The sequence below is a fragment of the Cryptomeria japonica genome, chromosome 11 (genome assembly GCF_030272615.1).
Source record: "Cryptomeria japonica chromosome 11, Sugi_1.0, whole genome shotgun sequence".
Classification (NCBI taxonomy): domain Eukaryota; kingdom Viridiplantae; phylum Streptophyta; class Pinopsida; order Cupressales; family Cupressaceae; genus Cryptomeria; species Cryptomeria japonica.
In genome coordinates, this window is record NC_081415.1 from 695,270,014 (window position 1) to 695,285,846 (window position 15,833).

Consider the following 15,833-nt stretch of genomic DNA (forward strand, 5'->3'; position numbering starts at 1 on the left):
CTGCCAAATTCGTCCGAGGCACAATCCCGGCCTCATCCCTTATGATGTCGGAGCCTTGCACTCAGCAAGACTTGATCCCTGGTGGGCACATCTGGAACCATTCAACTTCACTAGTAGACCAACATGACAACATGACATTAGTGTTTCTTTTAATAAATAAGTTTTAAATTAATAAAAAATGGTGGAACTTGCTCCGATATAGAGAATACTTTGAATTCAAATACCATAATTTGCCGTGTCGTGGAATCAACAAACTTTCCTGGTAGGTTAGCCAAACCTCACCATCTGTTCATGGGAAACCAAAGCCAAACAAGAATTCAGTGGGACAGAACGAAGAATTATCAAGGAAAGTTCTATCTCATAATTGTCTCTGTAACTTCCAACACACCCACGTACCAACTTTGACCGATTTTATCGCATTTGACTCAGACGCGGTAAACGGATTGTTATTTATACTGTAACAATGTTCCAGATTTAACACAATTCAGTTTTTTCCTTATATACTCTTGAAAGAAACTGATACTCAGTTTTCTCAGAATAAGGGAGATTCAGAGGGAGCAAGTTAAGAGTTTTCGTAATATCTATTCATTTAATTATTGGCAACAATTGATAGTATCTTTTCAATTATATTTATGAACACAAGGACGCTGGAGATAACAGTAATATCTGCTGATGATCTGGAAAATGTAAGGAGGTTGGGGAGAAGAATGCACACTTACGCCGTTGTGAGCACGGATGATGTTTGTTCGCAGTGTGCATCCACACATATTGACGAAGAAGGAGGGTGCGATCCAGTCTGGAACGACAAGTTACAGCTGAGTCTGAGCAAAGGACTACCCATCGCTCTCAACATACAAATCTTTTGCAAGACGAGGTATGGGAAGAGAAGCGTGGGATGGAGTAGAGTGCCCCTCTCTGAAATCTTGAATGGATTCGGACCTCCCCATGGCTTGCATTGCCTCAGCTATCGTTTGAAGACGCGCAACGGGAGGCCTCATGGTACCGTTAATTTCTCTCTTCGTTTCCTACAACACATTAACCCCCCTGAATTCTTCATCAATTCTCCAATTTCAACAAGACTTTCACAGCAAGGTGGCGTGTCGATTGGTTATCCTTCCTCATCTCCATTTGGCAATGCCAAAGCCAACCACTTATATCCTATCCCACTCTCCGTTTATCCACCGCCGCAGCATAATCAGATTTATGCCATAGATTAGCTTTGCATCACAATCTGGAAGCGTTGAATTATGTTTTTCGCTATTTGTCTTTGCTGTTTAGTTGAGGAACGAGCTGTTAAACTCTATCCAGATGTATCACAAAGCTTGACCCAGTTACCACTTAAGTTGTTGAGGCGGTTTTCGAGAGGATGCAATCGCAGTGGTTTAACAATGTTTCTCGGCTGTGTAGCTTGTTGGAATATGTACTTTCTCCCATCACGATTCATTAAATGGAAGTGACAAAGTGTAAATATTCTATTCTAGAAGGAAGCGAGATAAGTACTAAGTGAAAAATATTAAATATTTGATATTTTTGAGTAAGTAGGCTTAAGTTTTAGAATTATTTTGTAATCTCAAAGATCTCTATATAATGAAACATAATGTAATGATTTTATCATTAAGATGTTTATCTTTTCTAATCAAAGGTGTTGATGTGTCATCAAGGTTATTAAGATGTTCATATGATCAAGTGATCATGAATAGGAGAATGTGAATGTTTTAATATTCAAGCTATGTGAAGTTGTGATCATTTTTATCAAGATAAATGAAAGTTGTGTTGTAGTACTTAGGATTCTATGTTTGTGTTTCTCTATATTATGTGATTAATTATGTTTATGAATTTTTGTCTTGATCCATATTCATGAACCTAGTACAAATTTCATGTTATGCATATAAATTATTGATCATTATTACAATAATGAGTCCTTTAAATTCTTTTAAATTCAATCTAAAAATCACAAAAGTTATATTTTAATTGAATGTGCCTCTTAGACTTTAAGTCAAATTACTGATACTCTTAATTGCAAGTTTAGAGACCACTCCTCCACTTATCTAGGTATGCCCCTCACAATACCATTGGGAATGTACTAGCAAGAAACTTGTAGACTAGAAAGGAGCATTTCTCAGTAGTGCTAGTAAGATTCAACTTCTCAAATCTTCCCTTTAGAGTACATTGGTGTATCTTCTCTCTGTGTTTGCTATTCTAAAGAAAATGGCTTCAAAACTTGAGAAAATTCAAAGAGGGTTCTTATGGTCAGAAATGGAAAGGAAGAACAGGATCTCCTTAGTAGATTAGGACACTCTTTGCAAACAAAAAGTTAATGAGGGTTTGGGGATAAGGAAGATAAGTCTATAATGTCCCCTTTTGAGTTTAACCTATGATGGGGAGATTCTCACAATGGAGTTACACCTGGCTCAATTAGGTAGGTAAGGAATGTTTTAGTGGGCTTCCATCACTCTTCATTTGTCCATTAACAAGTCAAACACTTAAACTCCATTGGAGTGCTCCCTATCACTTGGTTTTCTACAATTGCTCTCAAGCATGGCTAGGATTCACTAGAGTAAATCCAACCATTTGATCATCCAAACCTCCAACACACGCTTGCAAGGGTCTCAGGGGGTGTTTAGTAAGTGTATCAACTCCATTCAAGTGGTTCTTCAATTGGTTTCTCTCCATTTTCCCATCAATTCCTCTTCTTCCTATTTTCTAGGCCTAGTAGCCCTAGAGCCCTTATTATCCCTACCTTACCAGTTTTTGGGCAAATACTCGGAAAGTTTTCAAAGGACCTCCCAAAATATTTGGTTATCCGAGTACCCTTTTGGACAAAATTTTGGATTCACCAGGGTAGGTTGTCTGGTCTGACCGTATCGATACGGATCCCAAAAATGGTACTTTTGAGGGTTTTAGAGTAAACGGACTTCACCAAAGGGGTTTATTGGCTTCTTCACCCTATCACTCCTCCATATTTTCACTGACTCTTCTATGCATCATACTCCCATGCCAAACACTTGGCACATTCACATCTGCTCATCCTTGCAAGTAAAGTCAAAATTGACATTCATATTCCTAGCCGGGCTATGGTAGAGCTCGCCTAGGATATGATAGAAAGTTGCTTCGAAACAACCTCTAGGACATTCCAAAGAATATGTACACTATAAAAAGGCTCCATGACTTGAATCCCAAGGGATATTGAACAAAAACAATGGGATTTCAAGGGATGTCTAGGGTCTTAAACCCTTGCTCAGACCGAGAGCAATACAGTAAGAAACAATTTGCAAACACACACCAAACCTACACTAAGGAAAGATATAAACACTTCCTGAGCAACACAATATCATACACTAAACCACCATGAAAGAATAGTAACAAGGTCAATCCATTTGGTACGGACTATTGCTACAAAAATGACAAAATATAAGGCAAAATCTGGAAATTGTCTTCAAATTCTATTCAAACTTGCTCCACAATTTTCCAACTCGTGTAAAATTATTCAAAAATAATTTTATATTCCTTCTTGATCATAATCAAATCCTCATCGGTTTCCTAACCATCGATTTGCTCAATTTTGCAAAGTTGCTCAAAAGTTGCAAAAAGTTGTCAAGCAACAATGACAACTTTTGCTCAATTTTGCATTTTTGCAACTTAGGCATTTTTCTCCATTCTAAACCTCCTAAAATGATTCAATAACATAAAAATGACATGACCAAATGCACTATGAGGCTTTACAAGATGTTTTACATCAAAATGCAAAATAATGCCATTTTAGGCTTACAAGGGCTCATTGGCCAAATCTGGGAAAACAAACTAACCTTTGTGATAATCACCCTTCAAATGACTACCAAACACACATGTGGACCTTTGAATAGTCCATTATTCACACATTGATCCAAAATATGAATAATCACTCCAAGATTTGGAAATGCACAACAAAATAGTTAAAAACTAGGTGCTCTTGCACCATACTCCCCCAATGAGAAAGAAGTCAAGTGACTCCTTTAGGAAACAAAGAGAGGGGAATGCCAAGCTTAGGAAAGTATTCTTTAGGTACCCAAGTGGCTTCAGAATCTGGAAGATGTTGCAAATTGACCAAATGTTCCATATAGGCAGTGTGCCTAGTCTTCTTGAGAATCCCTATGTCTAGCACCTTCTCGGCTTGAAACTTGGATGCCGGTAATAAAGGAAGGTTTGAAAATTCTTGAGAGACCTCTGATACTCGACTACATTCCTCTGGAAGTGTGCCTTTATACTACACCAAGTATGCCACATTAAAAATAGAAGATAAATCCATGTCTCCGAGTAGATCAAGTTTGTAGGCATTTTGCCCATACTTAGCCAAGACCTTACAAGGTCCAATCCTCCTCATCTGAATCTTGCTAGGGAAACCTTTCTGGAGCCTTGCATTTTTCAACTGAACCATGAGCAAGTCCCCAACAGCAAATTGAATATCCCTTCTCTTTTCATCTACTTTATCTTTGATACTTTGAGAGGTGTCTAGTAATGCTTTCCTAACCTGCTCATGAATCTCTTGCATGGATTGAGCCATGTCAAGAGAATTTCCACTCTATTTTTCCATCTTCTCAATATCTTTGAGCTCTAGCACACCTCTGGGATGAAGGCCATAACCACCTCAAAAGGGCTCTTACCGGTTGATCTATTCATACTGTCATTGTAAGCAAATTCAGTTTGATGGATGATCTGATCCCAAGCTTGTCCATACTCCTTTGTCAAACACCTAAGAAGGTTCCCAAGTGTTCTATTGACCACCTCTATTTGGCCATCCGTTTGGGGATGGTAGGTTGAACTGAAACACAAGTTAGTACCCAATCTCTTCCATAAAGTCTTTCAAAACTGACCAATAAATTTTGCAACTATATTTGATACTATACTGATAGGTAAGCCATGAATCCTAATGACTTCCTTGAAAAACAAGTGAGAAATATGACTATCATCATGAGTCACCTTACATGGAATAAAATTGGCCATTTTGCTAAATCCATCTACCACAACATAGATGCTATCAAATCCTAATTTGGTCTTGGGAAAACCAATAACAAAATTCATACTTACAGATTCCCATGGCCAGTTTGGGATAGGTAAAGGTTGATAGAGACTAGCATTAGAAGAAGTACCTTTGGCTCTTTGACAAACCACACATTGCTCCACATATTTTCTGATATCCCTTTGCATCTTTGGCCAATAGTAGAATCTTTGGACAAGTTCTAAAGTCTTATTCTATCCAAAATATCTACTTAAACAACCATTATGCTTCTCTTGCATTAAATTTTCTCTCATGGACCCTCTAGGTACACAAAGTTGTCCTCCTTTAAACAAAAGACCATCTTGTAAGGTAAAATCTGCATATTCACCATGAAAATGATTTCTAAACTCTTGACAAACCTTGTAGATGGCAACAAAATCTTCATCATCTTGGTATAACCCCTTGAAACTATCCACTCCAATACTCTTGAGCTGCACTTCTTGGAGTGTTAGCAACCTTCTACTTAATGAATCAGCAACTCTATTGCATTTACCTTTCTTATGTTTAAAGGTGAAAGTATATGACTTCAAATACTCTACCCATTTGATATGCCTACGATTCAACTTTTCTTGTGAATTGAGAAAACTAAGAGCTTGGTTGTCAGTATAAATCATAACTTCTTTAGGCAGCAAATAATGCCTCCATTTCCTAAGTGATTGAACAAGTGCATATAACTCCAAATCATAAGAAGAATACCTTTTCTTGGTATCATTGAGTTTTTTACTGAATAAAGCAACTGGTCGATTGTCTTGACTTAGTATCGATCCAACTACTATGTTGCTTGCATCACATTCTATGGTGAAGAGCTTGTCAAAGCTTGGAAGAACTAGTACCGGTTGAGTAGCCACCTTTGTCTTTAAGAGATCAAATCCTCTATGTACTTCTTTTGTCCATTGAAACTTAGTCTTCACGCCTCCTTTGATTGTGTCAAGCATAGGTGCACATATCTCACTGAACCCTCTGATGAACTTCCTATAGAATTGTGCCAAGCCATGAAAACTCCTCACTTCACTTGTTGTCTTAGGTGTAGGCCAATTGATTATGGCTTCCACCTTGGAGGTGTCCATCTTCAAATGACCACTTGAGATTACAAACCCAAGATATATCAACTCTTGTTTCATGAACTCACATTTCTCCAAATCGATAATTAGTTGCTCATCACATAATTTCTTCAATACAATCTCTATATGCTTCATATGTTCATCTTTAAACTTACTAAAAATCAAGATGTCATATAAATAAACAACAACAAATTTACCAATGTAATCCTTGACTACTTCATTCATGAGTCTCATGAATGTGCTAGGGGCATTTGTGAGTCCAAATGGCATAACAAGCCATTCATAAAGTCCTTCTATGGTCTTGAAAGTTGTCTTCCATTCATCTCCCTCCTTTATTTTGATTTGGTGGTAGCCACTCTTGAGGTCTATCTTGGTAAAATACTTAGCACCTCCTAAACAATCCATCAAATCCTCAATTCTTCGAATGGGAAACCTATACCTGATTGTAATCTGGTTGATGGCTCTAGAATTAGTGCAAAGTCTCCAATTACCTCCCTTCTTTGGTGCCAAAATGGTGGGAATTGCACATGGGATGATTCTCTTCCTTATCAGACCATTATCCAAGAGTTCTTGGATTTTTTTAGCTACCTCTTTATTCTGCTCCGGTGTCATTTTGTAAGCTGCCTTATTGGTCAATGAGGCTTTGGGTATGAAGTCAATTTGGTGACTTATGGCATATTGAGGAGGAAAATTTGTAGGTGTTCCATCACTTATAATGTCCTTGAACTAATTTAGAATCTGATGCACTTCATTGGGAATGCATATTTTCTTATCCTTACTTTCCTCTTTTGGTTTCACTACAAGTGCAAACCCCACTCCTTCTCCTTCCTTGAGAGTTTTAATGAGCTGCTTCTCACCAACTAGCATCACATTGGTACCTTTAGACCTACACTCTTCTTGATCTCCTATGGACTGAATTTTATAGGTAATCCAATCTTTTTGAAAAGTATAGGCACTCCTTTCTCCATGGTGTATCGCTTTCCTGTCAAATTGCCAAGACCTACCTAGGAGTAGGTGGCAAGCATCCATTGGCAATATGTCACACAATATTTTGTCCTTGTATCCTCCTATAGTGAACTCCACCCAAGTTTGTTCATTCACTAGAACATGATGCCCCTTGTTGAGACAAGTAACCCTATAAGGATCACTATGTGGGATTCTTTGTAGGTTGACCTTACTTACTGCTTCTTCTAACACTATGTTATTAGTGGAACCTGAATCCACCACCAATCTACATACTTTACCCATAATCTTGCATTTTATCCTAAACAAGGATCTTCTTTGGCTAGGTTACTCCTTAACCGGTTCTTTGATCAAGACTCTTCTCATCATGAGATTCTCTCCAACCTTAGAATCTGAACTCACCTCTGAAGCCTTCATATTTATTGCATCTTCTTGAATATAACTTACTCTCCTCTCACCTCCTTGGGATGAAGAAGAATTCTCAAGACATCTATAGGTTGGGTGTCCAAGTTGATGGCAATTGTAGCACTTCATTGTGGTGAAATAGGACCCTCTTCCTGATCCACTAGACCTTCCTCTACTAGAGTTGCTAGATCCCCTTCCTTTATAGATGCTCTTGCTATTGGAATTCCCACTCTTCTCTACCAACTTGGATTCCCCTTGGGATCTTTGGTCTACACTTCTTCCACCATAGATACCTCTATGACCTCTGCCATCTCTTCCCCTACCTCTACCTCTATTTCTATGCTCTTGTTTCTTTTTACTCTTCTCTTCCACCTTGAGTGCCAATTGATATCACTTGTGGACAGTACTAGGACACAACAAACTTAACTCTTCTTGTATATTCCATCTCAAACCATTCAAATACTTGGCTACCTTGATGATTTCATCTTCCACCACCTTAGATCCCAGACACAACTACTGAAATTCCTCAGTGTAGCTAGTCACATCTAGTTCTCTTTGTCTCAAGTTATGTCTCCTCTTGTGCAATTGAATTTCATAGTCTTCAGGGATATAGGCTTCTCTCACCTTGGCTAGGATTCCTTTCCTAGTGGCAATTGGGTTCTTACCCTCCTTTTACCTCTCCTCTTGGATGAACTTCCACCAAGTCAAGGTTGCTCCTCTCAATCTAGATTTAGCCACCTTCACCTTTTGTGCTTCACTAATTCCATCATATTCAAAGTGATTCTCTAATCCTTCAATCCATTCCATGATCACTTTAGGTTCCATTTTTCCACAAAAAAGTGGCACTCCTTCTAGGGACTTCCCTCTTAAGGCTTTGATGGCTCTAAGGAAAGGTTCTTCAGGTATAATAGGATCTAGTTTAGGTGTGTCATCCTCTTCTACTACTTCGTTACCCTTCCCTTCATTTACTTTGATTGTTACCTTCTTAGTCCTGTCTTCAACTTCACCTAGTTTTCTCTCCAACTATTGCAATCTTACCCTGAGTATTTTATTCTCTTCCTCTTGATCTTCTACCTTTTTGGCTAACTCTGCATTGGTCACCATCATGAGGCTATTTTCTCCTACCGACTCAGTCTCTGACATGAACTGGTTTCTACCCAACTCTTAACTTGCTCTGATACCACTTTGATGGGGAGATTCTCACAAAGAAGTTACACCTAGCTCAATTAGGTAGGTAAAGAATGTTTTAGTGGGCTTCCATCACTCTTCATTTTTCCGTTAACAAGTCAAACACTTAAACTCCATTGGAGTGCTCCCTATCACTTGGTTTTCTGCAGTTGCTCTCAAGCATGGCTAGGATTCACTAGAGTAAATCCAACCATTTGATCATCCAAACCTCCAACACATGCTTGAAAGGGTCCTAGGGGGTGTTTAGTAAGTTTTTCAACTCCATTCAAGTGGTTTTCCTCCATTTTCCCATCGCTTCCTCTTCTTCCTATTTTCTAGGCCTAGTAGCCCTAGAGCCCCTATTAGCCCTACCTTATCAGTTTTTGGGGGAATTAATCAAAAAGTCTTCAAAGGACCTCCCAAAATATTTAGCAATCTGAGTACCCTTTTGGACAAACTTTTGGATTCACCAAGGTAGGCTGTCTCGTCTAACCGTACCAGTACGGATCCCAAAAATGGCACTTTTGAGGGTTTTAGAGTAAACAATCTTCACCAAAAGGGTTTGTTTGCTTCCTCACCCTATCACTCCTCCATATTTTCACTGAGACTCTTCTATGCATCATACTTCCATGCCAAACACTTGGCACATTCACATCTTCTCATCCCTGCAAGTAAAGTCAAAATTGACAGTCATATTCCTAGTCGGGCTATGGTAGAGCTCGCCTAGGATATGATAGCAAGTTGCTTCCAAACAGCCTCCAGGATATTCCAAATAATATATACACTATAAAAATGTTCCATGACTTGAATCCCAAGGGCCATTGAACAAACACAATGGGATTTCAAGTTGGAACCATGTCTAGGGTCTTAAAACCTTGCTCAGACCGAGAGCAATGCAGTAAGAAACAATTTGCAAACACACACCAATCCTGCACTACGGAAAGATACGAACACTTCCTGAGAAACACAATATAATACACTAAACCACCATGAAAGAACAGTAACAAGGTCAATCCATTTGGTACAGACTACTGCTACAAAAATGACAAAATATATGGCAAAATCTGGAAATTGTCTTCAAATTATATTCAAACTTGCTCCTGAATTTTCCAACCTGTGCACAATTATTCAAAATAAAATTTATATTCCTTATTGGTCATATCCAACTCCTCATTGGTTTCCTAACCACCAATTTTCTCAATTTTGCAAAGTTGCTCAAAAGTTGCAAAAAGTTGTCAAGCAACAATGACAACTTTTTGCTCAATTTTGCATTTTTGCAACTTAGGCATTTTTCTCCATTCTAAACCTCCTAGAATGATTCACTAACATAAAAATTACATGACCAAATTCCCTAGGATTATTTACAAGACAGTTTACATTAAAATGCAAAATAATGTCATTTTAGGCTTACAAGGGCTCACTGGCCAAATCTGGGAAAACAAACTAACCTTGGTGACAGTCACCCTTCAAATGACTACCAAACACACATGTGGACCTCTGAACAGTCCATTATTCACACATTGATCAAAAATATGAATAATCACTCCAAAATTTGGAAATGCACAACAAACTAGTTAAAAACCATAACCAAGGACACACACACACACACACACACACACACACACACACACATACTTCTCACGCAATAATCTCACATAAATAAATAGATAATTTACATTTCACTCCCTACTATTAAAACACATTAGGGTTTGCAGGAAGAAGCATGATAGGTCAACCTAAAGCCACCCCTACATTAGGCCCAAGAGAAGACACTTACCCTCTTGGCCCTAATGGTAGACAAGAAGGACATCCACACCATGTGGTCTACCTAGTGAGGTGCTTGTACCTACTTTCCATATCCATGACTCATCCCCTAAGGTCAATAATCAATCATTATAGAGTTGGAGAGAAGATTATAATAAGGAGTCTCTTAATCTTACTATCTAAGCCCAAGAGTGGAACTTTGTCTTCTTGGCCCTAGTAGCAAGAAACATGGACATCCACTTGGGGTGGCCTACTTAGATGGAGATCTTATCAATACTCCCCTTACTTACACCTTCATCCTTCCCTATGTGATGGGGGTTTACAAACAAATTCGTAATGATGTATATGTATTTTATATTTAGCATATATAATAGATTATAGTTAGCATATAGTGCATAGGTTAAATATGTACCACAAAGATATTTATTAAGGTTGTTAGTTGTTTGTATAATAGATCTCAATTGGATCAATTAGAGGTCCAATATTGATTGTGCATCTGCTACTCACAAACGTCTTTTCTTGATTGAGATATTATATCACTTTTACTAATTGTTGTAATCACTTGAAGCTAATGATAATAATTATTGATAAGACTTCACATATAGAGAATTGTGAAGTCTTATCAATAAGAAAATTTTATAAATATATATGTGCATATCTAATCTTATTAGATTTCTTCCTTGTATTTATATTTTCCTATATGCAAATTATATGTATTCCAATTTCTATTCTAATTTCTTTATTTTTTCTAATTACTTAGATTTTATTCCTTCATTATCCTCTTCATGGATAAACCCCACTCTTTTTATATTCCCCACAAAGGGATGGGGAGTCACCATTCTTCACAAATGATACCTCTCCCTCAAGTGACATGTTTGTTCCTTTATACCAATTAATACCATACCAACCATTGCCTTCTTAATAATATTTTGAATGATACACATCACTTAATTGAAAAGTCATTATCCATTTTTAACGTCTAATTATCATCTCCTTTATTGGGTTAAATATTCACTAATTGCTTTCATTTGAAAGACAATGTTGGGTCATGAAGGATAGTTATAATAATCCTAAGATAAATAATCGATTATGATGGTATAATTTGCCAACCCATGTATATATAGATTCTTATGTGTTTTCCATATGCAATGGGGTATGATAAAGTCTCATGAGTTAAGCCCTGCTTCTCAAAATTGGTTGGAACTTGATTAGTCAAGATTTGGATTGGGCAAACATTATGAAATGTAAGCATATAAATGGGAAGGATGGCATAGCCTTTCTTTATGCTCAATATCTACCTTGAGGTTCTAATATTTGGAAAAATTTAGTGAAAATCAAATATATAATTTTCCAAGGGGTGAGATTGAAAGTTAGGAAAGGTGATATAGTCAGGTTCTAGAAAGATCCTTATAATTTAAATATTCCTCCAGAGTGGCATCCAATTTACAATGCAATTAGACTGGCTCTAGGGAGTAGACTTAGGAGGCCAGTTAAGGACTACTAGGATCCTCTTTTTATTCCCCCTATTTGGAAAATTATTCAGAGTTGGGTTGAACCCCTTTTTTCCCCAATTGTAAAGGACCTCATGACATGTCTTTCTAGAAAAAAGTTCTTGATAACTCATCTCAAGCATGTTTTCATTTGCCTAAGTCAAGTAATGGGGGCTATTCTATGAATGTTGGCCTTAAGCTTATCGAACCGGTTTGGTCGCCCACCTTCAACTAGAAGAGACTATGGAATCCTAATGTTATTCCTAAAATCTATTTCTTCTGGTGGATAGCATGTCATAGAGAAATTCTTATAATTGACAACCTCAAGAAGCATGGTATGAAGTTAGTTAATAGTTTTTTTTTTATTGTGAACAAGATGAGGAATCTAGTGATCATCTATTAGTGCACTACAATTATACTTAGAATATAAAATATAATCTCTTTGGTTGTCTTCTCCTTTCATGGGTGTGGCCATAAACGTATGTTTGAAAGCTAGCACCCACCATTTTCTTACCCTCTCATTGAGGGGCTATGATGGATGGTTCTTCTTGATACAGGTTGGAGAGTTTGGAAGGAGTGAAACAATAAGATTTTCAGGAGCAAAAAGAGGTCATAGAATTTATTGGTGGAGTCAATTGGTAATGTTATCAATGAAAACATCAAAGAGTCTACTTTGAAGAAGCCCAATAAAAACCCAACAAAGTTGGAATTTCAAATTTCCAAAACATGGAAAATAAGGGATCCCCTATGTAATGGGAATATAAAATTAACTATCAGGACTAGAACTACGTGGTACCCTTACCTATGGTTGGTTAAATATTAACTTTGATGGTTCCTCATAGAGGAACCCAAGGTAGGCAGGTAGAGGTGGTGGCATGTGAAACCATGATGGGAGGATAAACTTTGCATATGCAATCAATCAACCTTGAAGTGTAGACTTCACATTTTGTTGAGGTGGTGGTGGCCTTCCATGGAATCATCATAGCTAAAACTCCAGTTTTGAAAAATATTATTATTGAGGGTGACTCCTTGGATGTGGTTAATCTTTTGACTAGCAGAGCCAAATTTAGATGGAAGGTTAGTGATTTGATTGATAACTCTTGCATTAATATCAAGTCTTTTCAAAATTTAGATAGGCAATTAATATTTTAAGGGTAATTTCAAATGAATAATTGTCTCAAATATTTTACTTGATAGGCAAGATGAACCATTAAATTTAGATCCTAATTACTACTTTGGTTAATTTTATGAATAATTAAATTATTTATGAGTAGGGGTTAGTGCAGGATCAAGGGGGGCCAAAAAGAGGCGATGTGAAAAAAATAGCCTTCCTCACTCGCCTAAAAACGTGAAAAATCCGTGTTGACTTTTTGCTTGGCCTAGGTGTCAGTACACCTTGGCCTGGTAATTACCTATGCAAATTGGATATCCGATTTTCTCAGATATCCAATTTTTATTTGTAATTTTAATTTAAAAAATATATTATATGTTACATATTACATTATATATATTATACAAATGTGAATACCTCTTGCCTCCTCCCGAGTGATCTCCATGTGTAAGTGCCTACACTCCATTTGCCTCATGAAGGCCATTAGTGCTTGCTCAAATGTGGCCTTGCTCGGTTCATCCCTCTCCCAAGTGAAACCATGAGATAACTCTCGGATGTACACAGTGGTAGCTCCTTCCTTATTCATCTGTCAAATTTGTCTGAATCCAACTTAATTACAACAGTGACCTGCATAGAGATAGTGTAAAAAATGAGTCTCCTAAAAGACTTGGTGAGGTGCCTGGAGCTGCTATTAAAGACGTCATCATTATGATACTTCCAAATGAGCCAAAGAACCTCTAAAGAAAATAAAGACCAAAAGATATTTGCAGTTTTCCTATAGCCCTTAATATAGCCTAGAATAACATCTATGTTTTCAACAAAACTAGATTCCAGATTAAGGTCGAACAATCTCCATATTTCTTTTGCAAAATGACATTCAAAAAATATATGTTTCACAGTTTCAGGTACTCTACATATGTTGCGGTTTAAGCAATTACCCTCCTTATCTTTTATGGGGAGTTTATTTAACAGGAGGCGCCAGCCAAAGAACTATTTTTTTGGTTCATTTTGGGCCATCCAGAACTTACCCAACCTATCTTTTCAGTCCTTTGGTTCCCAGTTTAGACCCCAACAACTGTTAAGGTGCAGAAATATGGTATCAACCTTGGTAAGTGAAGAATATATGCATTTGGCTTTAAGGGCGGGGAGAGGTGTGCCATCGGCCCAGCAAAGTGCAGAGAGGGGGGAGTGAAGTAGAGGGGGGTGAGAGGGGGGAATAACAGAAGATAAAGCCATTTTAAGGATGTTATAGGTCTTGCTCTGGGATGTCGGGATAGAGAAGGTAAGTTTCAGCTCCTCCCATGATCTCAATTGGCCATTCTCAAATATATGTTCAAAATATTTAATACCCATATTGTTCCATTTCAGTGTAGAGCATCCTTGGAGAGCGGCTAAAGGTTTCCAATTATGAAATAGATTCCACCATATTGATCTGTTATTGGCAATATGCCCCTGTACAGTGCCATTCACTTTGATGTGTACCAAGTGCTTCACTTGTTCCCAAGCTTTCCATAGGGACTTAAAGATCTCAAAAGTGGTTGGGGATACCTCTACCTATCCAAGAAGAAGGTCAAGAATGGGGAGATCCTTCCATTTCCTGGCTTTCTTAGGGATCGAGGATGCAATATTATTTCTTAATAGAATTTTCCATGGCTCATCCCCTTCCATGGCCTTAAGAATCCACTTGGAGGCGAGGGCAATGCCCTGTAGTTTGAGGTCTTTCAACCCCATCCCGCCAGATAGCTTATGCATAGTGCACCACTCCCATTTCACTGCATGCTGCTTCCTAGCACCCTTTCCATCTGACCATAGGAATTCCGTAATCCATTTTTGGATATGATTGAATTAGTAGTTTCTAAAGAGCCAAGCAGAGGAGAAATAGATATTATATGATGCCAATATCTTTTGACAGACCTGAAATCTTCCAGCCAATGACAGAAAGTTCCTGTTCCATTTAGAGAGCTTCTTCTCTATCTTATTCCTTACCCATTCCCACAATTCTTTTAAATTTGGAAGGACAGAGAAAGGGACACGTAGGTATTTTACAATCTAGGTAGGGCCCAACCAATTGAGAGAGAGTTTTGAAAGCCAGTTCGGGGGGTTGTCATCCCAACCAAGGAGATTGGATTTATGCATAGCTATCTTACTGCCAGAGGCTAGGCAAAATATATCTATATTTTTTAGCAGAGCAGTAAGGTTTTCTTCCTCGAGTTTAATTAAAATTGCAGTATCGTCAGCAAATTGGGCATTACAGATTTCCTTTTTGTTAGGTAAGGATATGCCCCTAACAGGAGGAGTGATAGAGGAGTCTTTAAGTAAGTAGAACATTGCATCAACAACTAGAACAAATACGGTTGGAGCTAAAGGACATCCTTGCCTGATAGATCTAGTTAGTGTAAAGTTGGAAGACCTTATCCCATTTACTTCAATAGAGGCATTGGCATCACATAATAGTGTTTTGACCAATTTACAAAATCCAGGGGGGAATCCTAATGATTGAAGCATCTGAATGATATATTCCCATTCTATTCTATCATAAGTTTTCTCAAAGTCTATGAGTAACATAGCTCCATTTTGCCCTGATTCCTTTGCCCAATGGAGTGATTCCCAACAGGTGATTAGGTTTTCTAGTATATACCGTCCTTTGACAAACCCTGTTTGAGTAGTACTGATAATCTTAGGTAAGATTTTCTCCAATCTGCATGTAGTCAATTTCGCTAAGATTTTATATGACACATTCAACAGTGTAATAGGTCTCCAGTTTTTAATTAGGGTTCTGTCACCCTCTTTAGGAATAAGCTTGATTAGACCTTGGTTAATGTTTGTTCCCAAGGATC

At 37.8% G+C, this 15,833-nt stretch overlaps 1 protein-coding gene across 1 annotated transcript; it reads left to right on the forward strand.

Moving 5' to 3' along the window:
* Positions 1-504: 504 nt before the first annotated feature.
* On the forward strand, positions 505-1,574 carry LOC131046536 (protein SRC2-like). Its single transcript, XM_057980301.1, has one exon. It carries the CDS (start codon positions 633-635, stop codon positions 1,215-1,217), a length of 585 nt encoding a protein of 194 aa, XP_057836284.1. The 5' UTR covers positions 505-632; the 3' UTR covers positions 1,218-1,574.
* Positions 1,575-15,833: the final 14,259 nt, after the last annotated feature.

What these genes read in the sequence shown, in the direction of transcription:
- LOC131046536 (XM_057980301.1), top strand. Translation starts at nt 633, where the DNA reads ATGAACACAAGGACGCTGGAGATAACAGTAATATCTGCTGATGATCTG.